Genomic DNA, 24,539 nt, shown 5'->3' with positions numbered 1-24,539 from the left:
TAGAGATATAGTGTGTGCTGGCAGTGTCAGGTCAGTGCTAGTGATGCAGTGTGCGCTGGCAGTGTCAGGTCAGTGCTAGTGATGCAGTGTGCGCTGGCAGTGTCAGGTCAGTGCTAGTGATGCAGTGTGCGCTGGCAGTGTCAGGTCAGTGCTAGTGATGCAGTGTGTGCTGGCAGTGTCAGGTCAGTGCTAGTGATGCAGTGTGTGCTGGCAGTGTCAGGTCAGTGCTAGTGATGCAGTGTGTGCTGGCAGTGTCAGGTCAGTGCTAGTGATGCAGTGTGTTGGCAGTGTCAGGTCAGTGCTAGTGATATAGTGTGTGCTGGCAGTGTCAGGTGAGTGCTAGTGATGCAGTGTGCGCTGGCAGTGTCAGGTCAGTGCTAGTGATGCAGTGTGCGCTGGCAGTGTCAGGTCAGTGCTAGTGATGCAGTGTGTGCTGGCAGTGTCAGGTCAGTGCTAGTGATGCAGTGTGTGCTGGCAGTGTCAGGTCAGTGCTAGTGATGCTGTGTGCACTGGCAGTGTCAGGTCAGTGCTAGTGATGCAGTGTGTGCTGGCAGTGTCAGGTCAGTGCTAGTGATGCCGTGCGCTGGCAGTGTCAGGTCAGTGCTAGTGATGCAGTGTGTGCTGGCAGTGTCAGGTCAGTGCTAGTGATGCAGTGCGCTGGCAGTGTCAGGTCAGTGCTAGTGATGTAGTGTGTGCTGGCAGTGTCAGGTCAGTGCTAGTGATGCAGTGTGCACTGGCAGTGTCAGGTCAGTGCTAGTGATGCTGTGTGCACTGGCAGTGTCAGGTCAGTGCTAGTGATGCAGTGTGTGCTAGCAGTGTCAGGTCAGTGCTAGTGATGCAGTGTGAACTGGCAGTGTCAGGTCAGTGCTAGTGATGCTGTGTGCACTGGCAGTGTCAGGTCAGTGCTAGTGATGCAGTGTGTGCTAGCAGTGTCAGGTCAGTGCTAGTGACAAGTATGTGTTTGTCGATTTTGTAGGTGATTTTGAAGTGCACATTCCAAATCTTCCATTTTTACACTCTTGAAAATCGACCCACATCGTGTTAGATTTTAATATCAATTTCTATATCAAATATTAGTAAATTAGAGATTTGGCCAGTGATTTACACAGTCAATTTATATTGATATAAAAATGTACTCAAAAATCGACATTTAGTGAATATATCCCGGAATAGGAAAGCAAAAGTGCAATGCAAACATTTGAACATCAGCATTTTTGCAAAATATACTTTTTCCATCGTGGAATCGGATTTTCTTGAAATTTCACTAATCTTTACTATGATCATACACACAATGGACCTTATTCAGAGCTGGCCATACGGTCTACGACTGCACGGCCGCCTCGATGTTTTGCCAGTGCGCATGCGCATGAGGGAGCCGGCTCCCTCATGCACATGCGTGAGACCCGCTATGACCGACAGCGCCGGTCGTAGCGGGTCTCTTTCCAAAGGGGGCGAGCTGTCGATGTTGATTGACAGCTCACCCCGTTTGGAAGGCAGGCCGGGGGGGTGGCAGCCCAAACGGAGGCGTTCCCATGGGAACGCTTGCTGTTTGGGAGAGGCCCCACTGACATCACCAGTGATGTCAGTGGAGAGCTTCCGGCTCTGACAGAGCCAGAAGCTCTCCGGGGCTTACGACAAGTAAGACCCTACCCTAGGGTCTCGTCGTAAGCCCCAATGGTCGCGATGGTCTATGACCATCGCGACCATCACCCGAGCGGTCGTTAGAGCTGTGGGTGTTAACCCACAGCCTAACGACCACAACAGAGGCGGGCGGTCAGGATACAAGTGGCCGCCCAGTTTCTGAGCGACCGCTTGCATCCTCCGACTGCCTCTGAATGAGGCCCAATGTGTATAGAGGGATCACAAAACTGAGAATTAGACCTAATTTACTGTTTTTTGAAATTTATTGATTGGCAAATTGAATTCCATAACCTGATATGTAGCAAGCATTACCAAAGTGTAGTACTATAGTAGAGAAGCTGCTATTATTATTATAATTTAATTACCAGTTATTTATATAGCACACACATATTCCGCAGCGCTTTACATAGAATATTTGGTCATTCACACCAGGCCCTTCCCCAGTGGATTACAATCTATATTCCCTATCACATGCGCACACACTACGGTTAATCTGTGTTGGGAGCCAATTACCCTACCAGTATATTTTTGGAGTGTGGGAGGAAACCGGAGTACCCGGGGGAAACTCATGCAAGCACAGGGAGAAGATACAAACTCTGCACAGGTAGGGCTGTGGTGGGAATCGAACCCATGACCTCAGTGCTGTGAGGCAATAATGCTAACCATTACACCGTCTGTGCTGCCCATGCAATGGATATATATATGAGCAACTGTACCTAAAAAAAAATAACTATTGGATCATTTGTAAATGTAAAGCTATTTTTTGTACAGTACGATACGTCAGTAGTATTAAAAATCTAATTCTATGTTTTTGTGATCTTATCATATTAAGCTCTTTCTCTCCCCATAAAATTTGCTTTAAGATTCAAATTGGGTTTAAATAGAATGATGAAGCATTTAGGAAGGAACATACAGATCACCAGGGCCCAACTGGAGGCCAAGATGGCAAATACTTCCATGGCCACAGTGTATTTTCCCTGAGCACTGAGGGAGGCTGGGATAAAGGAGACCCAGACACTGAGGAAGGCCAACATGCTGAAAGTGATAAACTGGGCCTCATTGAAGCTGTCAGGGAGTCTCCGAGCCAGGAAGGCAACAATGAAGCTAATGGTGGCCAGAAGAAACAGGTAACCTAGCATAGTCCAGAATGCAATGGGCGATCCCTCATTACACTCAGCAATGATGTATCCAGGTTTAGTTTGAGTGTTGTATTGTGGGAAAGGAGGGGCGAGTGACAGCCAAGTGACACACAAGAGGAATTGTAGAAGGAAACAAGTAAAAATGATCATGTAGGACACTCGAATATTGGTCCATCTCCTCAGGCTGCTCCCTGGTCTAGTGGCCATGAAAGCGAACACCACCATGACAGTTTTAGCCAAAATGCATGATATGCAGAGGGTAAAAACCAGGCCAAATGTAGCTTGACGGAGCAGACATTTCTCAGGTTGGGGATATCCAATAAAAGCCAGAGGGCAGAGGAAGCAGAAGGACAGCGACAACAGAAGAAGGCAGCTTAGAGAGTAGTTGTTGGCTTTTACTATAGGAGTGGATTTGTATTGAATGAAAAGCCTTAAAATGACATTTGGAAAGAAAAAGGACAAGATGGATATAGTGGTTAAAGTAGCTCCCAATGGGTCATCATAGGAGAGGAACTCTAAGGGTTTCTCCAGGCATCTGGACTTCTGTGCATTTGGCCACTGATTCCATGGACACGTGACACAAGCAACAGAATCTGAAATATAATAATAATACAATAACTTTCATGTCTGCAGAATCATTTTACACATGTCAAAATAGTATAAATACTCAAACATACATATAAAATCAATCTATTCTATTCTCATTAATAAGTTTCATACAATGCTGATACAGATGTGTCCTCATACACTGAGCGTCTTTACACCATACGATACGAGACACCCAGCAAGACTGAGATGCTCCTAGAGGAGTAACATATCGTATTTTACACCTTTATCTTATCACTGATGAAGTGGAAGAGCTGCTCACAGGGTACCAGAGACGCTGGTCTGTGAATGTAACTGCACGGGAAATTGTGTAACACAATTATACAGTTGCAGATGAAGCACAACGGAACTGGGTGTGAGGAAAAGCCGCAGCTGCTCATATTGGAGCCCTTTTTATGCAGATTCAGGTTTAGTTTCAGACAGATGTACAAAGTAGCTGATGTACCTGGCATGCCCTGGTTTAAATCTTCAAGTTATTAAGTTTTATTAAGTGATTTCGTCCAGATCCATCCAGTGGACCGCCCAGAACAGGCTCCTTTGGTCAAAGTTCTGCCCGGCGCACTTCAACATGAGGTCCAACTGGGACTCCAATCACTACATTAGACATCCCAGACCAATTGCCACCCCTCTGTGAAGTTTATCCAAATCTATCCATTGGAAGGCCCAGAATAGGCTCCACTGGTCAAAGTTCTGCCCAGTGTCCCCAGGCCAAAGTTCAGCTCAGCATACACCAATGGGATTTCTGAGCAGGGCCTCATCCCCCTAGTATGTCTTCTGGGATCCAATGTTACCACTCTGTGAAGTTTTCATCCAAATTATGTGATGTTGTCCATATCCATCCAGTGGAAGGTCCAGAACAGGCTCCCTGGGTCAAAGTTTTTCCTGGCACACTCCGCTGTGAGGACTGTCCAGGACCCCAACCACTTAATTAGCCATCTCAGACCAATTGCCACCCCTGTGTAGAGTTTTAATCCAAATCCATCCAGTGGAAGGCCCAGAACAGGCTCACTGGGTCAAAGTTTTACCCAGCGTACACCAACGGGAGGTCCAAGTATGGACTCTAACCTGCCTAAAACCTGGCCAGGATCCAACTTGAGCGCCTCACATTGGTTTCATCCCATTTGATGCAGGGGTATCCGAATGCATAACTGGATAGACAGACAAACAGACCAGTGAATTTTATATGTAAGATGTTGCAAACCCCAGGGGTCAGTGTACACTAGCAGTCCAGTTTTGTTGATTCCAGTTGTTTTTATTTACGTATGCGAACAACATGCACAATTTGAGTGAAAAAGATGCTCTGCGCGGCCGAGTAGCCCAGGACCTGTGGCGCAGAGGGGGGATATTTGGCAGGACTTGAGCCACAGTGTAAAAGGACAAATCTGTACCATGGGTACACTACACAAACAGTAAAATCTAAATTTCACATTTTAACTGATTGTCTCTCAGGCACAGAATATTAGATAGCTATGATTCCATGTGAGAGCAATGAGCGACATACAGGCTTTACATTTGGTAAATTTTGTTTTTGAATATTACTTTGATTACACCTCTTACCTGTATGGTTGGAGATCTCCCCCTGTGGGCAGGGGACGCACTGGAAGCAGCAGGTGGGTTGTCCTCTCCTAGCTGCCTTTCTGAATCCTGGGGGACAACTCTCAGAGCAAACGGACACTGGCACCTGGGGAGATGGCAGACAGACTAGTTAGTTTTAATCTCCATTATTGGTTCTTTAGCTTATTAATTGTAGTTTTGATAAAAAAATTGTAATATAAAACACATGATAAAGTATGATCAATATGAATAATAATTGTTTTGAATAAAATTGCAATCAATATATACTATATAGATGGCTATACACTGCATAAAAGTGTACAGCATGTATTAACTACTTGGTATGTCATTATGTCATATTCTCTCTCTCTCTCTCTCGGGCAGATATCTGATATCTTATAGAGAGATAAAGTACCAACCAGTCAGTCATATTTAAAACACATCCTGTAAAATGACAGTCAGGAGCTGATCGGTTGGTGCTTTCTCTCTCTCAACTTTATTTCTCTCTAAGGGCTCTATTTACTACAATCCACATTTGTAATGCAGATTGTAGTGTGATATTACCGACTGAGGGCCTGATTCTGACCCGCTCGCGAGCGCTGTATGCTCGCAAGCGGGTCGATGGTGCCTAAGTGCGCATGCGCACGACGGAGGGAGCTCCGTCATGCGCATGCGCGAGACCCGGCAAGCGACGGGGAATCCGTCACTCGGGGTCTCGCACCAAAGGGGGCGTGCTGTCGATGGTGAGTGACAGCACGCCCCCTTTGGTGGGTGTGCCAGGGGCGTGGCTGCCAGATGGAGGCGTTCCCATGGGAACGCCTACGGTCTGAGTCCGGCCCCACTGACATCAGTAGTGATGTCAGTGGGAGTGATTTTGGCTCTGATAGAGCCAAAATCACTCCAGGGCTTGCGGCAGCGAGACCCTACCGCTGGGTCTCGTCGCAAGCCTGATGGTCGTGATGGTCTTGACCATCGCGACCATCATCATGGACGCTCGCTATAGCTGTGGGTGGTAACCCACAGCTATGCGAGCGTCCATGAGGCCGCTCCAAGTTGAGGTAGGAGGGCCCTGATTCAGAGCGAGCGCTCTGGTCAGAGCGTCCAGCTCTGAATCAGGCCCTGAATTCGCATTGCAAATTCATGCAATAGCACAGGGATTTACTAAAAATCCCTTGCAGGGACAGAGCTTGCGATAAAACTCTGTCCCTGCTAATCCCATCCGTACACTATTTACGGTATTTTTGCAAAAATACCGCTACAAGTGCCGACACATGCACCAACCGACCACCGTTAAGCCCCGCCCCTGTTGCTAAGCCGTGCCCCCCATGATTGCGGACCCCCCATGACCCTCCCTCCCTTAATTACACTTACCTGCAGTGTTCTGTGCTCCGGTGATGTCCTCTGTGTCTCCGGTCAGCTGACATCCCATACTGCACTGGGACCCTGTCAGGTGATGACCGGGCCCCAGTGCAGCATGGGAGACCAGCTGACCGGAGGGAGGACATCACCCGGAGCCTTGATCACCTGTCCCTGGACTCAGGTAATTTTTTTTTATAGTGTATCAGCTTGCCATCTGTTTAGACCACACAGCTGATTACTGGGCCCGGCACCGGGCTCTGCTCTGCTCGTTAGAGCGGAGCAGGAGTCCGGTAACTGGGGTTGACCCTGGATAACGCCACCTCCAGGTAACTTGCAGACAGATCACATTTCCCATTGCAATTATGGGAAATGCGATCTGCGTACTAAAAATAAGTGATACTTAGGGGTTGGAGTAGAATTTTACGAGTTCTACTCCAATTGCCCTGTAGTAACTTTAGGTGAAACTAAAATAATGTGAAAAGGGTGTGAAAACACCCTTTTTCTCTTTATTTTAATAAAAATAATGTTAATAAATAGAGCCCTAAGGATTTTGTACATCTCTCAATAGTCTGTAAATTGCAGGAGCTACCAAGATTCTGGATGAGATAATCTAGTCAACAGACTTAGAATGGCTGCTAGTTTGAAACAGTGGTTCTGAGCCTCTACTCTCAATTTTTCCCAACAGCTCATGCTTTGAGGATTTCTGTCTGGTTAAGCTGGTAGGATAATTATGACCAAGCAAAATAGAGTAACTCTTTTGTGTGTGATTAAAAAAAAATCTAAAAACATGAGGACTGCAGTTGGCAACCCCTGGTTTAAATTCAAAACCATGTAAGTTTTGCCTTTAAACTAATTGCTACTTTAGATCTAGTGATTATATCACCACAACTTGCTGGCCACTGTTGTAACTACCGTAGGTGCAGTGGGTGCGGCTGCTAAGGGACCTGGACCACCTCCGGGGCCTGGACCTCCCTGTACATCTATAGTGCCAGGCCAGCCGTGGTGGCGTTCTCCAGCAGTGTGCTCACAAGGCAGGCACATCTGCCCTCCCGGTTGGCTCCACCTCTGGCTCTCCTCATTGACTGATACTGGGAGGAAGTGGCCACACCAGCACCAGTCAGTGAGGAAAGATAGAGCCGACCGGGAGAGGAGGTGTGCCTGCCCTGCGCAGCACACAATGAAGGAGGACGTGACCACCTTAGGTAAGTTGAGGAGAGGGGAAAGGGGAGGGGGGATTGGGGAGAGTGGGAGTATGGATGGGGGACCAAGGGGTGGCCAGGGACCTAGGGGGCCCATGGAAATTTTGCTATGGACCCCCCCAGGTCTAGTTACACCCCTGTTGCTGGCTATTACATTTAACCCCAAATCTAGCTTTGTAGTAGGAGCCTTTATTTATAGAGAACAATCTGAAGTACCCGGCATTGCCCAGATTTAAATCTTCAACTTAAGTTTTATTATTTAATGTCATCTAAATCCATCTAGTGGAAGGCCCAGAACAGGATCCCTGGGTCAAAGTTCTGCCTGGTGCACTACTGTGAGGTCCTACTGGGACCCCAACCACTTTATTAGGCATCCCAAAACAGTTGAGACCCCTCTATGGGGTTTTCATCCTAATTCATCCAGTGGAAGGCCCAGAACAGGCTCCCCGAGTCAAAGTTCTGCCCAGCATACACCGACAGGAGGTCCAACTGAGACCTCAACCCCCTAGTATGTCTTCTGGGATCCAATGTTTCCCCTCTGTGATGTTTTCATCCAAATTATGTGATGTCACCCAAATCCATCAAGTGGAAGGCCCAGAACAGGCTCCCTGGATCAAAGTTCTGCTCTGTGCACTCTGCCGTGAGATCCGACTGGGACCCCAACCACTCCATTAGGCATCTCAGGCCATTTGCTACTCCTTTGTGAGGTTTTCATCCAAATCCATCCAGTGGAAGGCCAAGAATAGGTTCCCCGAGTCAAAGTTCTGCCCAGTGTCCTCGTGTCAAAGTTCTGGCCAGCATTCACCAACGAGAGGTCCAATCAGGACCCTAACCCCCCTAAAACCTAGCCAGGATCCAATTGGACCACCTCACATTCCTCATATAGATGTGACAAACAGTATGGAAAAAATGCAATTTAGGCAGAGAAAATACCTAGTAATGAGTGAGGTAGACCAAAGGATCCCAAACTCCACCGGTCCAGGTTTTAAAGATATCCATGCTTGAGTCGAAATGGTTAAATCAAATTGACTGAGGTACTAATTAAGTCACCTGTGCTCAAGAATGGATATCCTTAAAACGTGGACTGTAATTGTTGCGTTTGGGAACCTCTAAAGTAGACATTATTAATGGGTTATTCCAAAGATGGTGCTCTGTATAATGCATCTCTGGAAGATGATAACTCAATGTGCACCAACCTCCATGTTTTGGTTTTGTATCTGAATTCATCTCCGTGTTTTGGATCTGTATTTAAAAAAATAAAATAAAAGCCAGCTAAAATTATGTAAATTTGAACAGCTTACATGCAATCCAAAACCAGAGTTAGTTTTTTAAATCTGAGTTACAAACCGCAGGAAGATCTGAACCGCGACTTGGTTCAGCTTGGTACTCCAAAGTGATTTCAAACTGAGACTCGGCTTGACTCGAAATCCCGAAATTTGGTTGTTGCCCCTCTTGGAACCAAACCTGTACATCTCTAATTTTAAAGTCAGGAATGCCTTGACCTATTCTATATACAAAGTTTTATTTTAAGTGAATATAGCACTTATTTTGACTGAAATACACTAACAGTAAATGTGCCCTTGTCACAAATCACAGATAGATAATAGATGCTAACCCGTACTTCAGGATTGCCTAGACCTAGGATTGAGGCGCGGAGTCTAACGTGCCATCGGTGTTCACCAGGGACCCTGGCAAGGAGGTTTGGACTTACAGATGTGTCCTCTTGCATCTTTGCTGCATACGCATCAAATCGGGCCACACATGGTGCGAGGCATGTGCCTGCGTGCGGATACGGTCACTGTGTTCGTACCTGCAAGTACGTAGCATCCATAGCCTATGCTGCTGCGGGTAATCGCATGGCGTGATGCATGTGCACGTTTGTAGTGCAATCGGCAGAGATGCATGAGGACACATCTGTAGCTGCATCCAACATGCAGGTCATGGCTCTCAGGCTAGGTTCTCCGGTACAGGTGCTGGCAGGGCCGTCATCAGGGGGGGACTGCCAGAACTTTAGTCCGGGCCCAGACACTCGGAAGAAAGGAGGGGGCCCGGGTGTGCACTGGACCACTAAATTGAATTAACCTCTGTCTTCCGCTCCCACCCGGGCAGGACCTTCCGAGAGCACTTAGTAAGTTGGCTGCAGTGACTAGCATGCACCCTCCCAATCCGAGCTACCGGTCCACCTCCCCTGCTGCTTCCTCAAATAAATGGGCTTTCTGCCTATTACGCGCACATGACATGACGATGTCACACTGTGTACTTACTTCTCACTGTGTGCCAATGAAGAAGGGCAGAGGAGCCAGTGCAGCACGCAATCAACAGGAGCAGTAGGACTCCGAATCTCTTGAGTTATATAGTGAGTTATACAGAAGCACCTTTGTCATGTGGGGAAATTATTTAGTTTAATTGACTGAGTTCTAGTTTTGTTGTGCCTGGTCAGCTACTAATATATATATATATATATATATATATATATATATCGCTCCAAGGGGTTTCAATGAGAATATTAATTATAGGTGTTTCTTGTAAATACTGATAAATACAAACAGTTAGGAATCTGGTTATGGACTGGAAGGACGTCATGTCCGGGATTCTGACAGACATGTGGGCAGAAGTGATTCACTACAGCCGCGGGATAGCGGTGTGCTGCCGGGACTGCATAAGTAGAGTAGTCAATGGGGGTAAGTAATGTGGCATTGTTCTCCGTACGCATGGAGTAGCGATGTCTTGATGCTGGTCTTTTAAAGGTCCGGAGATTGGGGGACCGAGGTCGATAGACATCTATTATATATGCGATTATGACATGTACTGAACGTGGGTGACTATGGAACAGCCTGATGGCTGCCACATTTAGTTATGCAAGGAGGCTTAAGCCGATTTCTATGTATTGGGTGGTGATGAAGAATCGATTGGTCACATTGGAACATTATTTTTGAATAAATATGGACTAAGGCCCTCATTCAGAGCCGCTCGTTAGCGGCAGTACGCTCGTTCCGAGTGATGTTTGCACATCTGCGCATGCGTACGGTTTTTAGTACGCATGCGCGAACCAGTCAGTGCGAACAAAAATCGTTTGTACGCTATATAGCGAGTGCCTGCTATTTTGAGTGACAGAATGAGGCGTATGTGGGTGGTAACAGGGGAAGGTGCTTGAAAATGGGGAGTGGAGATCCGAACGCAGGCGTGCTTAAAGGTCAAAACGGGCGTATTATGGGTGTGCATAATTAATACAGCAGCGTCATTGACCACGTCACTGGGTTATTTTATAGCCAGAACTGCTCGCAAATTTGTGGTAGCAAACACCAACCACAAGAATAGCGAGCAGTTCATACGCTGGTCGATGTACTCGATTAATCTAATAAATAGCGGACATGACGTATGGTGCGAGCGGCCAGGGGGTGTTTTTAACAAATAAACGAGCGTATGTTTTGCTCGCTCGTTCAGACTTAGAGGTGTTAACAGACTGCAATTTGCGAACGGATCATTTGAATAGCCACCCCTTGTTTTTGAACGAACGACCGCAAATAGCGAACGGCTCTGAATCAGGGCCTAAGATCATGTAGTGCAATATAAGTTTTTCTATTTTTGAAAGAGAGTGCCCTCTGGTTTTTGGAACTATTTAAGAGCCAGTTCAGTTTTAGGCTGGTAATTTGGGAGTGAGCACCTCGTCAGTTGTGGACTTTTGAAGGGAGTGCAAACTTGTTTTGTATATATATATATATATATATATATATATATATATAACCCCCCTTTTACCCTCTGTAGGGTCACCAGGTTACTAACGCCCTTGTTATCCAATGTACCCACCCTTCTCATTCCTCTAAGTGGTGTACATCCTTTTATCAGTGCCTCCACCCAAGTACTAGTAGTCAGTCTGGGCCTACTTGGGAAAACCCAAATGTTAATAGGAATTAAGTAATTTGGAGTAGATAACCCAGTAAATAAATGATAATAGTAGTCCTGTTCAAATCCTGTCCCTCTTAGGTTTGCCGTTCCCCAATAACTCTCGGTGCTCTTTCAGCTAAGTAACACACTTAGATTATAATTCATATATCTTTATATGAATAAGTAATACCTAGGCAATAACAAATGTTTGCTATATACCTTAACTTTGAAATACACAGTTATACATGTTTATATATTCATACATTTTAACTGAACAATACATTTATACCACAACAGAATAATCTATATAGAGATATATTGATCCGTAAATAGAAACTATGCAGGAATCTAGAATCTTACAGCGAATCTGACATCCCTGGAAAATCACAGTCATATACAGTGATCCATGTCCACTTGTGTGAATAGTCTCATATAATAAAGTAGTTAGATCAGAGTAATAATGACGTATCATAAAGGCAGCGGAGGAAGTAGCCATAGAGTAAACTTATGCGCTGGCCTGTGGCTCTAACATCCTCTATATTATATCTTCAACTGTAGTAATATACTTATTTATCCCAACAAAAGTGTATATCCTGTAATTGGCAATGCTTGTATTTCTAGTTGGAGCTGCTGCAAAGTTTAAAGTTGAATTGCTTTAACGCCTGGAATTAGCAGTTTTCCCAATGACAGAATACCTGAAGGCCTGTCACTGAATTACCTCACGTAAAGTTGTTATAAAGATGATACCTCAGTGAGGGAGGATATATTTGGGTGTGGGTAAAAGCCGGAAACATAGTAACTGCATTGAAAAAGCCGGAAACAATGTAAAGTGTATTAAAAAAGCCGGAAATCTATAGTAAGTGTATTAGAAAAGCCGGAAATCATAGTAAATGTATTGAAAAAGCCGGAAATCTATAGTAAGTGTATTAGAAAAGCCGGAAATCATATTACATGTATTGAAAAAGGCGTAAATCATTGTGAAGTGCATTAAAAAAGCTGGAAATTATAGTAAATGCATTGAAAAAAATGGCTATCATACATTTACTATGGATTTCCGGCTTTTCTAATACATGTAATATGATTTCCGGCTTTTCTAATACACTTACTATGGATTTCCGGCTTTTCTAATACATTTACTATGGATTTCCGGCTTTTCTAATACATTTACTATGGATTTCCGGCTTTTCTAATACATTTACTATGGATTTCCGGCTTTTCTAATTCATTTACTATGGATTTCCGGCTTTTCTAATTCATTTACTATGGCTGTCCGGCTTTTCTAATACATGTAATATGATTTCCGGCTTTTCTAATACATTTACTATGGATTTCCGGCTTTTCTAATACATTTACTATGGATTTCCGGCTTTTCTAATTCATTTACTATGGATTTCCGGCTTTTCTAATTCATTTACTATGGATGTCCGGCTTTTCTAATACATGTAATATGATTTCCGGCTTTTCTAATACATTTACTATGGATTTCCGGCTTTTCTAATACATTTACTATGGATTTCCGGCTTTTCTAATTCATTTACTATGGATTTCCGGCTTTTCTAATTCATTTACTATGGATGTCCGGCTTTTCTAATACATGTAATATGATTTCCGGCTTTTCTAATACATTTACTATGGATTTCCGGCTTTTCTAATACATTTACTATGGATTTCCGGCTTTTCTAATTCATTTACTATGGATTTCCGGCTTTTCTAATTCATTTACTATGGATGTCCGGCTTTTCTAATACATGTAATATGATTTCCGGCTTTTCTAATACATTTACTATGGATTTCCGGCTTTTCTAATACATTTACTATGGATTTCCGGCTTTTCTAATTCATTTACTATGGATTTCCGGCTTTTCTAATTCATTTACTATGGATGTCCGGCTTTTCTAATACATGTAATATGATTTCCGGCTTTTCTAATACACTTACTATGGAGTTCTGTTTTTTTCAATGCATTTACTATGTTTCCGGCTTTTACCCTCTTCCAATATATTTCAATATATGGAATCCTCTGGCACAATTAATACTCATAATATGCTCCCCCAGCTCTCCTCTCACGCTGAAGATTTCTTAAAGTGCTGAATGTAATATTGTGTTTCAATCACTCACTGCCTGTTCTCCTATCTAGCTGCCGGCTATAGTGAGCATATATACAGTAGGTGAATGACACTGTATATCTCCTATGTCTGCCATTGGTGCTATGTGAGTGCTCACCACCTCCTATAGTAGCGGGGACTTCTGCTATCCGGGCTCTGCTCAGCTGACAGACCCTTGAATTTTGCTAAATGCAGCCATTTCCTCCCGGACGGCTGACTAGTCCGGCCCCTTAGGTGCCGCATTGTCTCCTATTACAGCGGAGCCCCCTCAGCTGACTGACTCATCTCAGCTGCTGCTGATCTCAACTGCTGCCCGCTCGCCTCCTAAACTACAGGTGCGCCCCCTCTCCTGGAACGCTGCCTCTTAGCAGTGAAGATGTGCCGCAACTCCACCTTCAATGTCAGCGGGGCACCTCTTGTCACCGTCAGTTCCCACCTCCGCTCCCGCACAGCCGCTGGCCAACACAATCGCCTCTCTGGGCAGGGCAGCTCCCTGCTCCCTCTCTGACTCCACCCCCTTGCGCCCGATACTGCTTGGGACACAGGGGGGTGACACTGTAGGGAGAGATCTGCAGACTCCTATCAGCTGTACTGAGAGCTGTTCTCTATCTCCTGAAAACCGGACCCTCTTTCTCTGACAGGAACCAGCTTACTCCCAGCGGTATTACTCCACCCCCTTCCTCCACAGTGCATGTACATCCCACACACTGGAGCTCATCCTCACCACAGAAAAAAGTACCACATCAACCCATATATAAATACATGAATCACATATACCTATTATACATGAATGAAATCATATATATATAGTTTACATATTTGTCTTTCTTTTACATATTTGTAGCAACACATACATGGTTACTAATATATGCAACATACTTTTACCAACTTTAAAATAGTTAAATAATTCCCTCAAGTGTAAATATATGAAATATATATCCATATATACATTCTTATCAATTCAGTATATTTCTCTAACCCGTAACCTGGGTTACATTTCTCTAACCCGTAACCTGGGTTACATTATACACACACAGATACAGGGGCACTCACTTTGTTATACCGAGTCCTGTTTATAAACCCAGAGTGTCACCTACTTGTTCATGTATTTGTATTTCAGCAGCTGCTGTTACAATGGAGGGCACACGTTCAGTAAGACACAAGTCAGAATCACTGCACTGAATTCCAGAGAGACAGTTGTGTATGTGTGTGTACACACACACACACACACACACACCATACTTACCTACCTTTAATAATCTCTTCCCGGTAGAAGTCCGGGTAAATGAAGCAGCAGGGGGTCGATGGGGGCAGGGCCTAACAATTCGCGTCATTAAGCCCCGCGCGGCAAAACTGCCTCGATTGGGTAAAATTTACATAGGGGGCGGGGCCAAATGCTGTGATTCATGCAGAATCACATCTTAAGCCCCACCCCCTTCATGGAGACCCGCGATTGCCGCGGGTATTTTCCTCATTCTGCCCACTTCACCAGGAAGTGGGCAGAATGCAGGAGAAATGCCTACCCTTCCGGGGTTGTGGCGGGTTACCCGAAAAATCGGGAGCCACCCACGAAAACCGGGAGGGTAGGCATGTATGACACACACACACACACACTATTCTCAGAACATAAGCAATCAATGTTGTTTGGATACATATGAAGAATGGTAGAAAATTGACTTGTATGAGCAGGTCAGAGATAATGTGCACAGACATTTTTAAAAAGAAAATATACTCACGGAGCAAGCAGTGCTACTATTTCAGGAGCACGGGTTGAGTAGCACTGATAGCCACTAAAGGCACCACATGGGGAGGGCAGGGATCGGCGGCCACTTCCCAGGATTCTGCAGTTAGTGAGAGGGATTGCTCATCACAGCCCACCTATCACACCTGTCAGGGAGAAATTTGCAGTGTGCAGCAGCAATCCTAGCCCAAACTGCTCCCTAGCACCCACGGAAGTTCCACCAGCCATCCCCCCAGAGGAGGGCCCTGTCTCTTTTGTCAGTACCGGTCCCCTCAATTTCTGATGGCAGCCCTGGGTGCTGATGTACTCGAGGATGATGAAGGCGTTCAATGTGGTCAACAAGCCAGGTCAGAACCAACCGAATAAGACGACAAGGTACATGCTGTGGACTGGTTTGCCTGACCAACAACCTTGTGCCATTCGTATGCAACTCTGTATGGTTACTAAGCGGTATCGCTGACCTCCCAGACCTGTGGGGTCTATACAGAGGCAGGACGATCTGGACCGCAGGAGGAAGTCCCCTACCCTATCCCGTGTGTTGGATGTGGGGCCTTTGGGGATGCCTGTCTTCTTGTGCTATTAAGCACATCCTAGCAATTACTTACCTGGCCGGGTTGGGAGACCGATTACTGGGGGACTGTCCATGGGGCACCTCAAACCGCTTCCTCAATTGGTGACTATATACCATTTATGTCAAGACTTTTCTATGTGCTGGAAGTGCCCTATTTTTTGTCTTCAGGTGGACATTGTGAATTATACCATTGTTATTATCAGATGTTGGTATATTAAATCTTATGTGTTTATCTTGTGCTTCAGTTACATTGTAGCACTCTCAATTTAAGCTGGGAGATATGGCCATAGTATTTACTGTTTATTTGTTTTATGGAGGTGAACTGCTGATCATATGTATGTTGAATAAATTTTATTGTTATTTTAACAGCCTTGGGAATTCATATAGATACTAGCACAGACACTATTTACATATTATAATACGATACCAGGGGTCAGGCAATATCAGGTCAGGAACCAGAATACCAAGTGCAGTGCCATGGAGGAGACCGAGACAGTTTATGAACAATCCAAAGGTCTGAACGAGCAGACAGTATCACTGGTATGAAGGCTGGAGTAAGGTAATGGAGCTTATACTCTGGCAAAAGAGTGTCCTCAGTGACTTCCTTACATAGGAGGAGGCTAATTTTGGCACCCTAGTGATGTCTTTCCCCCAAGGTACCTGGTCCTTTAAGAATGATACTTATCGGTCCGTGTGGCACTAGGGGAGCCGCAGCTGCTCACTAACAGAAGGAGAGACATGCACACAGGGTGTCCCAAGCAGCTTCAGCACAGAGAAGCCAGCCGAATGTAGAAGCAGCAGGCGCCGAGAACCACCCACCCACTGTCCCATGGACCACCAGCGCTGCCAGACCTGGTAAGTGGATGCCAGGGTCTGGCACACCGTCCGGCACGCCGTTACAGCCCTGTTTCCATGCAAACAAATGTCAGAGTAAAGCCTATGGAATCAGTGTAAAACATATCAGGAAAGTGTATTTGCATCAATAAATTCCAATAAATTATATTCTCTTGATTGCACCTGGTTGTCTTCAGTAGCCCAATGCAACAGACTTGAGTTGATGGTGAAAACTTGACCAAGAGGCGCCGCAGTGTCGTAACTGCCGACCTTGACTACCCACATGGCACCATTTGGACTCGGCTGCCAATTCACAATGTCATAGACTGCAGGTGGGTCTCCATTCTCATCAAAGAAAAGTTCTCTTCCAGTACTCAGTACTTTTATCCTCGCCCTCTTCATATAGTGCAGGATCTGTGGAGTGATGGACATTTAAAACATGAGCTCAGTTTATTAGATGGCATCTACTGATGGAAATTTTTTTAAAATTTTTTACAAGCCCACAACACTCCATCAGGGACCGGGCTGCCGTCATTTATATTAATATTGTATTTGGTACCAATTTAGGATGTACAGGCCAATATACATTATTAGCACTGTTCATGCCTCATTTTGGTGCCTTTGGTCCCATGGCTGCCCATTTTAGTGGATCATGAACGTTTTTACATAACCAAACTCCATAAACAAGCATGTGCACCTTTTGGTGTTGCAGAGTAACTGGGCAGCAATAAGGTGTTCTAACAAAGACAAAGTTCAGACAGGGCACATAGATGGAATTGCAGCATATGCAAAGTTGTGTGTGCACATATTTACACCTTTTTTGAAAGGATCTCCAGCCCCAGGGCTCCGGCTGGTGCAAGGGAGCACTAATAATGATGATGGTTCTGATACTGATCATGTGGATAGCGGTGATCTGGCCACAGAGATACATAGAATCTGCATATGAGTGAGATCCATTATGACCAACTTGCTTTCAACGACCTATATCTCAGAAACCATGAAACTACTTTAAACAAACTACTGGGCTTTTAGACTCCTTCAAACACATACAGCGGCTTTCTCCATAACCTGGACCATCCACACTAAAATACCTAAATGGACTTTACAAACAATTGCCACTTTGCTTACTGGACTTAGCAAGGTTTTATGTAATTTTCCCCATACAACAAATAATTGTTGAAAATGCTCCCGTACCATAGTAATTTACACATCTGTAAATCCTACCTGCATTGTCATTGTTTTTTACCATTCATCAATCTCGACTTCAAAAGGACTACTTTGAAAGAACAAATTTCAGTTAGCAAAATCTCCAAAACAAACACCTGCTGCCAGCATGACCTGGATTCTCTACACTGAGCTCCCCGCTTGGAAACTTCAAAAACATACCACTCTACTTACATCTACAGTATATGTGCTGGTTTTTTGTTTTCAAATCATCTCACTGCAGATCTGTATTTGGTACTAATGTCAATTTGCCTTTACACTCTTGAAAGTCCTGTCTAAATTGCCATCGCTCTGTAACCTAGCCTCATATCTTCTCGCTTCTAATATTGTCTATTTTAGATTTGAATTTATGCACCCATAAATTCACCAGAGCTCTTCCGCTCTATAACTCACTGTACTTTCACCTATATTGAAGCAAATTGACTGCACTGTCTCATACAGCCTCAATTCCTACTTTTCTAAAATTTTCCTCCTATTTCTTTCATACCATGACCACATTATCTTCAACTCCCCCTTTACTCAGTGTCCACATGATTCTTTACTCCACCACCTATTACCACCTCTATCCTCAACATCCTTCTCAACCCTCTCTCCCCCCTCCTATGTCTTCATTCCACCCCTCTGGAATGCCAGATCTTTTTTTAACAAACTGGTCCACACCAATGACCATTTCATCTCCAACTCTCTGAATCTCGCATTACTGAAACTTAGATTTCTCCCACTGACATCACTTCTCCTGCAGCTCTCTCATCTGGGGCCTCACATTATATCACACACCACAGCCCAAGTGGTAGTGTTGGAGTTCTTCTATCCTCCAGTTACTCCTACCAATTCATACCTTTAAAACCACCCCTTTCATTCTCTACACTCAAGGTTTTTGCTCTTCACCTCTTTCAACCTGCACATTTGTCATCCATCTGGTCCTCCCCCCAAATCCTTGACAACTTTGTGTCCTGGCTCCTCCACCCTCTCTTCAGACCTTCCTGTCCTCATCTTAGGTGACTTTAATATATATCGATGTCCCCACAGAATCCTCTGCCTCTAAACTCATTTCCCACACATCATCACTTTGTCTCTCTCCAGTGGCCCTCCTCACCCTCCCATGTGAGTAAACACTCACTTGATCTTTTCTTTACTCACCGCTGTGATATATCTCTGATTACATCTATTCCCCCTCTCTGACCATCACCTCTTTTTTATCTTATCCCTCACCCCTTCCCCACCTCTGCCTCCTAATATTATCTTCACTGAGCGTAACTTTGAAGCTATAGACACCATATACTTTTCCTCCCTGTTCGACTCATCTCTACCCCATTATCACTCTACTGCGCTGTACAAGTTATTATCTTTAACAACATCTCCATTACTTCTGCTCTTGACTCTGGGCTTTGCTGACCACTACTCACCCTCGCAGATACGCACCCCAACCCTGGCACTCTAAATGTAGCAGATACCTGCAAAAGTGCTCACGAACTGCTAAGTGGATGAAATCATGCTCCTATACAGACTTCCTTCATTAAAAATGTATGCTCTCAACCTATTGTACAACTTCTCTCTCTCTCTAAAGAGCCATACAGTATTTCAAGAACCTTATATTCCTCCTGTCCTCAAACTTGCATTGTCTCTTTACCACTTTCAACTCCCTCCTTTGCCCTCCTACTCCTGAACTCCCTTTTGCACTCTCTACTCTTGACTTTGCCACCCTCTTCTCATCTAAAGCTGACTCCATATGTCAGGCCATCTCATCCCACCAGACCCTCAGCACCTAACCTCTTCTTTTCCACACCACCCCTTCCTATCCATCTCTGCCATCTTTCTCCTATGTATCTGGAAATGAAGTCATGGCTCTCATCCAGTCCTCCCTCCCTTCCTTCCACCTACCCCCTTTATCCTAACCTCTCCTGCCTTCTTTGCTACCTCTCTCCTGTTGCCTGTTCCCATCTTGCCCACCACTTCAATCTATCCCTCACATCAGACACTGTCCCTTTATTTAAGCATGCCCCTGTCTCCCCTATTTTTAAAAAGCCTACCCTTGATCCTATCACCCTCTCCAACTACCACTCCATCTTTTTCTTCTCATTTGCCTCCAAACTCCTTGAATGGATTGTCTACAACTGCCTTATCAACTTTCTTTCCTCAAACTCTCTGCTTGAGTCTGACTTATGTCTTCTCCACTCCGCTAAAACTGCACTCACAAAAGTCAGCAATGCCTTCTTGGTGCCAAATCCAGGGGCCACTACTCTCTACTCATTCTTCTTGACCTCTCTGCTGCTTTTGATACTGTGGACAACCTTCTCCTTCTGCAAATCCTTCACTCTCTCAGTCTGCAGGATACTGCCTTCTCTAGGCTGTAGTCCTAACTTTCTGACCACTTTTTCTCTGTCTGCTCTCATGACTACACTGCCCCTTATTTCACTAACATTAGGTGTCCTCCAAGGTTCTGTTCTAGGTCTACTCCTATTCTGCTTCTCTAGGTGAGCTTGTCAGCTCTTTTGGTATAGAATATCATCTCTACGCAGATGATTCTCAGATCTACATCTCCTCCCCTAACCTCTCCCCCTCTCTCCTGTTCTCCAACTGTGTATCTGCTATTTCTTCAAGGATGTCCCAGTGCTTTTTTAAACTTAACATGCTTAAGACTGAGCTGATCATCCTCCACCATCCCACATAACCTCACCTCCCACAATTTCATTATCTATTGGCAGAACAATCATGTCTTTTAGCCCAAAAGCGTGCCGGACACTCGGGGGTACTTACCGGGTCCAGCAGCACTGGACTGTCAGGCAGCAGGCGGGGCATCCCCGGCGCCCACTGCCGATGCTCTCCAGTGGCTGTGAAGGATGTTCGTGGCTCCCCTAGGAGCGCGCATGCCGACCTGCATAGAATTTAAAGGGGCAGGAGCGCCAAATGTGAAGTCACGTTTGGCGTGGGATTTTCTCTCTTCCCTATAAGAGGAGTCTCTGGCAGCACACAGGTGTCAGAGTATAGGCTCCATTTCCTTACTCCAGCATTCATGTGCATATCCTATCTATTCCTGACCTTGGCTTTGTTCATGATTCCGATTTTATCTGACCCCTGGTACTGCGTTTGATATCTGGTTCTGACCTTGGCTATCCTCTGTGAACCGCAGATGTCTTCTCCCTGGTACCAACTTGTCTGTTTGGTTCTGATCCGGCTTGTTGACTATGCTGAAAGTCTTCTCGGTTCCATCCAGAGTTCCCTAACACGTGCATAGGGGAACCTAACCTGAGGGCCGCGACCTGTGTGTCAGACGCAGCCAAGTCCATACCATCTTGTTAGGGTCCCTGGTGAATACCACCAGCACATTAGACTTCGCACCTCAGGAATTGGTCATCCCAATTCTCCAAATATGGGTTGCATCCACTACCACTATCTACCTGAGAGTTGCAACACTGTCTAGGCAGTAAATTTAATAAGAATCGAGTTTCGTCAAGTTTTGTATTTCTTAAATACTCTTTACTTCGCCGATGTTACATGTGCCGCTGTGGCTCTCTGCCTGATTGGCTCTCAGTTGCTATCCTAGCTACCTGGACTTTGGCTGCTATGTGCAGCTACTTACCTGTTGGTAGTCTCGTTACCTGACCTCAGCCTGATGAACCAATCACAGGAGACCTCTCCCTTCATTAGGGATTCAAGTCAGTTCCTGCCTGCCGGTGATATTACTAAGTTCTTGTACCTAGTGGATGTTCACGTGGTCGCTGCACGCTGTGCAGTTCCTCGCTCCCTAACCTTTGTTCCTGTGTCCAGTATCCTGCTGTTGTAAACCTTTGCTCCCAGACTCAGGGCCTGATTCAGAGCCTGACACTCTTTGAGAGCGCTCGCACTGAATCAGGGCGTCCCTTTTTTTTTAAAGACGGCCTCCTGGCCACTCGATAAGCTGTGGGTGACCACCCACAGCTTATGCGAGTGGCCAGGTGATGGTCGCGATGGTCAAGACCATCGCGACCATTCGGCTTTCGACAAAACCCTTGCGGTAGGGTCTCGTGGCCGCAAGCCCCAGTGGACTTCCTGCTCTAATAGAGCAGGAAGTCCACCTACTGACATCACGAGTGATGTCAGTGGGGCCGCCCACAAACGGTAGGCGTTAATTCGGGAATGCCTCCGTTTGTGTAGCCACCCCCCGCCCTGCCTACAAAACGGGGTGAGCTGTCGATCAACATCGACAGCTGCCCCTTTTGTGTGAGTCCTGGAGCGAGAGAATTTCTCTCTCGTTCCGGGGCATGCGCACACGCCGGAGCTGGCTCCGGCGTGTGCATGCGCATTAGGGGTCCATCGACCCGCTAGGGAGCTCTGTGCGCTTGGGAGCTGGTCTGAATCAGGCCCTCAGTCCTCAGTGTCCTTTCACTGCCAGTCTTACTCCTGTGTCCTGCTGGATTCTGCCCTGTTCCCGTGTCCATCCTAGCTCCAGCTTACCTTCTGTGTCTCCTCCAGTTTATGTCTAGTCCCAGCATGTACCTGTGCATCTGCCTGCCAGTTCAACCATTTCAAGTACTGATTCTGTTACAAGCTCCAACCTGCATTCACCTGTCAGTTCAACTATAGAAAGTACTGGCTCTGTTACAAGCTCCCACCTGCATCCTGAGTAGCTGGTCTGCCACAATCAAATCCATGTCCAGCATTGCAGGTTTCACAGTTTTCCCACCTGCATCCTGAGTAGCTGGCCTGCCACAATCAAATCCATTTCCAGCATTGCAAGTACAACAATATTCTCACCTGCATCCTGAGTAGCTGGCCTGCCACAACCAAGTTCATATACAGCATTGCAGGTACAACATTATTCACACCTGCATCCTGAGTAGCTGGCCTGCCACAACCAAGCCCAAATCCTGCATTGCTGCTTTGACATTGTTCCAGCCTGCATCTTGTTAAGTTGGCATGCTACAGTCCAGATCTGCATCCTAATTGATTTTGTGCATAGCCACCTGTGCCAGTTGATTACTTCCAGCACCAGTCTCCATCACACACCTGCATCAGCTATTAACCCCTATCTTGCCTGCTGCCATTACTTCAGGTAAACTTTCTGTGTGCTTACTGGGTGCATCCATAACAGCCAAAACTCGGGTGAGTTTTCCGTTTTTCAACTCGCAAATTTACTAAGAAGTGAGTTTAGCTGAAAATAAGTTTTCCGAAGGTGAAGTAGATGGAGATTTCTTCCCCTAGTTGCGAGTTTAGATGAGATCACTCACCCGAGATTGCAGTGTTTTCTCTTTGCCAAACTCCCCTGAACAAGCAGCCTGCACAAATCAGTGAGATATGTGAAGGCTGCTTGTGTTGTACCTGTAAAAACAGGTTAAAATATTATAAAAAAATGAAGTAGGGTCCACCCCCAAAAAGCATAACCAGCCCCGGACTTGTCAGCCAGTCCTGGTTCCAAAAACTGAGTAGGGTTCCACCGTAATTTAGGTACCAGCACCAGGCTGCAGGGCTAGTCTCGGTTTTAAATATAGGTGTAAAAAATTGCATAAGGGTCCCACTATATTTAAAACCAGCACCGGACCCAAACTGACTGGGGTGTAATGCTACAACCAGGAGACCATATTACCGGGTCTCCAGGGCCAAAGCATTCTCACCCCAAGCTGGTCAGACCTAGCCGGGGATCTCAGGGGAGATGGGGACCCCACAAAAAGGGGTACCCCCTCTCCCGAAACCCCAGGCTTGGTCTGAAGCCTGGGGCTCTTCCGCGCACCACTGGGCTGTGGGTGCAGGGGTATTAAAGTGTCAAATCAAAGAAAACTATTGTGTTTTACAGTGGAACTACAGGTGCCAGCATGCCTGCCCTTTTGCACTTGTAGAATTAAAAGTGCCAGCAGGCGGCTGGCACCCATACCACCACTGTAAAATAAATAGTTAAATAAAGACATAACACATACACCTTAGATAGTACAAGTTTATTACACACAAACATCAATCACACATACTTACAAGTATCAGCCGGTTGGTCCACTTGACCCAAGTAGAAATCAGTGTGCATGGCCCTGCAAAAAAAAATCATATACTCACCTCCATCCTTGCTCTGGTCTCTGTAGAATCCAGGGGGTTCTTTGCAAAAAACAAACAAACCAAGTGCGCAATCCATATACTTACCATTAGTGGTGTATGTGTGTGACCACATACACCGCTAACTGGCTCCCGACTGATCCGTGAGAACTGTCAGGAGCCGGCAGTCAATCAGCAGCCACTCTACGGTTAACAGCTGCTAATTGGCTCCGGCTCCAGACAGTTCCCACGTGGGCTGGTCAGTGTGTCAGGAGCCGGAAGCCAATCGGCTTGGGGTGAGAATTCTTTAGCCCTAAAGACCCGGTAATAGGGTCTCCTGGCTGTGGTATCACACCCCGGTTGGTTTGGGTCCTAAATTACGGTGGAACCCTACTCGTTTTGTTCTCTGTAATTTTTGGAACCAGGACTGGCTGACAAGTCCGGGGCTGGTTATGGCTTTTGGGGGGGGGGGACCCTATGTCATTAAAAAAAACAAAAACCTTTACATTAGGTTTACAGGCTGAAACTTACACAAATCACACTGATCTGTGTATGTTTCTTACAAACTTGCAGCTCAGGAGGTGGTCTATTTGAAACTTCAATTTATCCGTGAGTTTGCTACAATCTCACCCGAAATTGTAAACTCGAATCTTAGTAAATTCCCGAGTTGCATCTTTTTCATGA

At 45.6% G+C, this 24,539-nt stretch overlaps 1 protein-coding gene across 1 annotated transcript in view; it reads right to left on the bottom strand.

Annotated features, from left to right (window-relative positions):
- Positions 1-2,428: 2,428 nt before the first annotated feature.
- LOC148505896 (extracellular calcium-sensing receptor-like) overlaps positions 2,429-24,539 on the bottom strand; it is a 71,196-nt gene continuing 49,085 nt past the window's right edge. Inside the window, exons 4-6 of the mRNA XM_088447617.1 lie at positions 16,818-17,048; positions 4,944-5,067; positions 2,429-3,373 (exon numbers count right to left, since the gene is read on the bottom strand). Of these exons, the coding sequence (XP_088303743.1) occupies positions 2,469-3,373; positions 4,944-5,067; positions 16,818-17,048 (1,260 nt within the window). The 3' untranslated portion in view covers positions 2,429-2,468. The remainder of the gene's footprint in view (positions 3,374-4,943; positions 5,068-16,817; positions 17,049-24,539) is intronic.

The sequence above is a fragment of the Taudactylus pleione genome, unplaced genomic scaffold (assembly GCF_031769625.1).
Source record: "Taudactylus pleione unplaced genomic scaffold, aTauple2 ptg000435l, whole genome shotgun sequence".
NCBI classification, from domain to species: Eukaryota; Metazoa; Chordata; class Amphibia; order Anura; family Myobatrachidae; genus Taudactylus; species Taudactylus pleione.
Note: the sequence above shows the minus strand (reverse complement) of the source record. Positions and strands in the feature narration are given on the sequence as shown.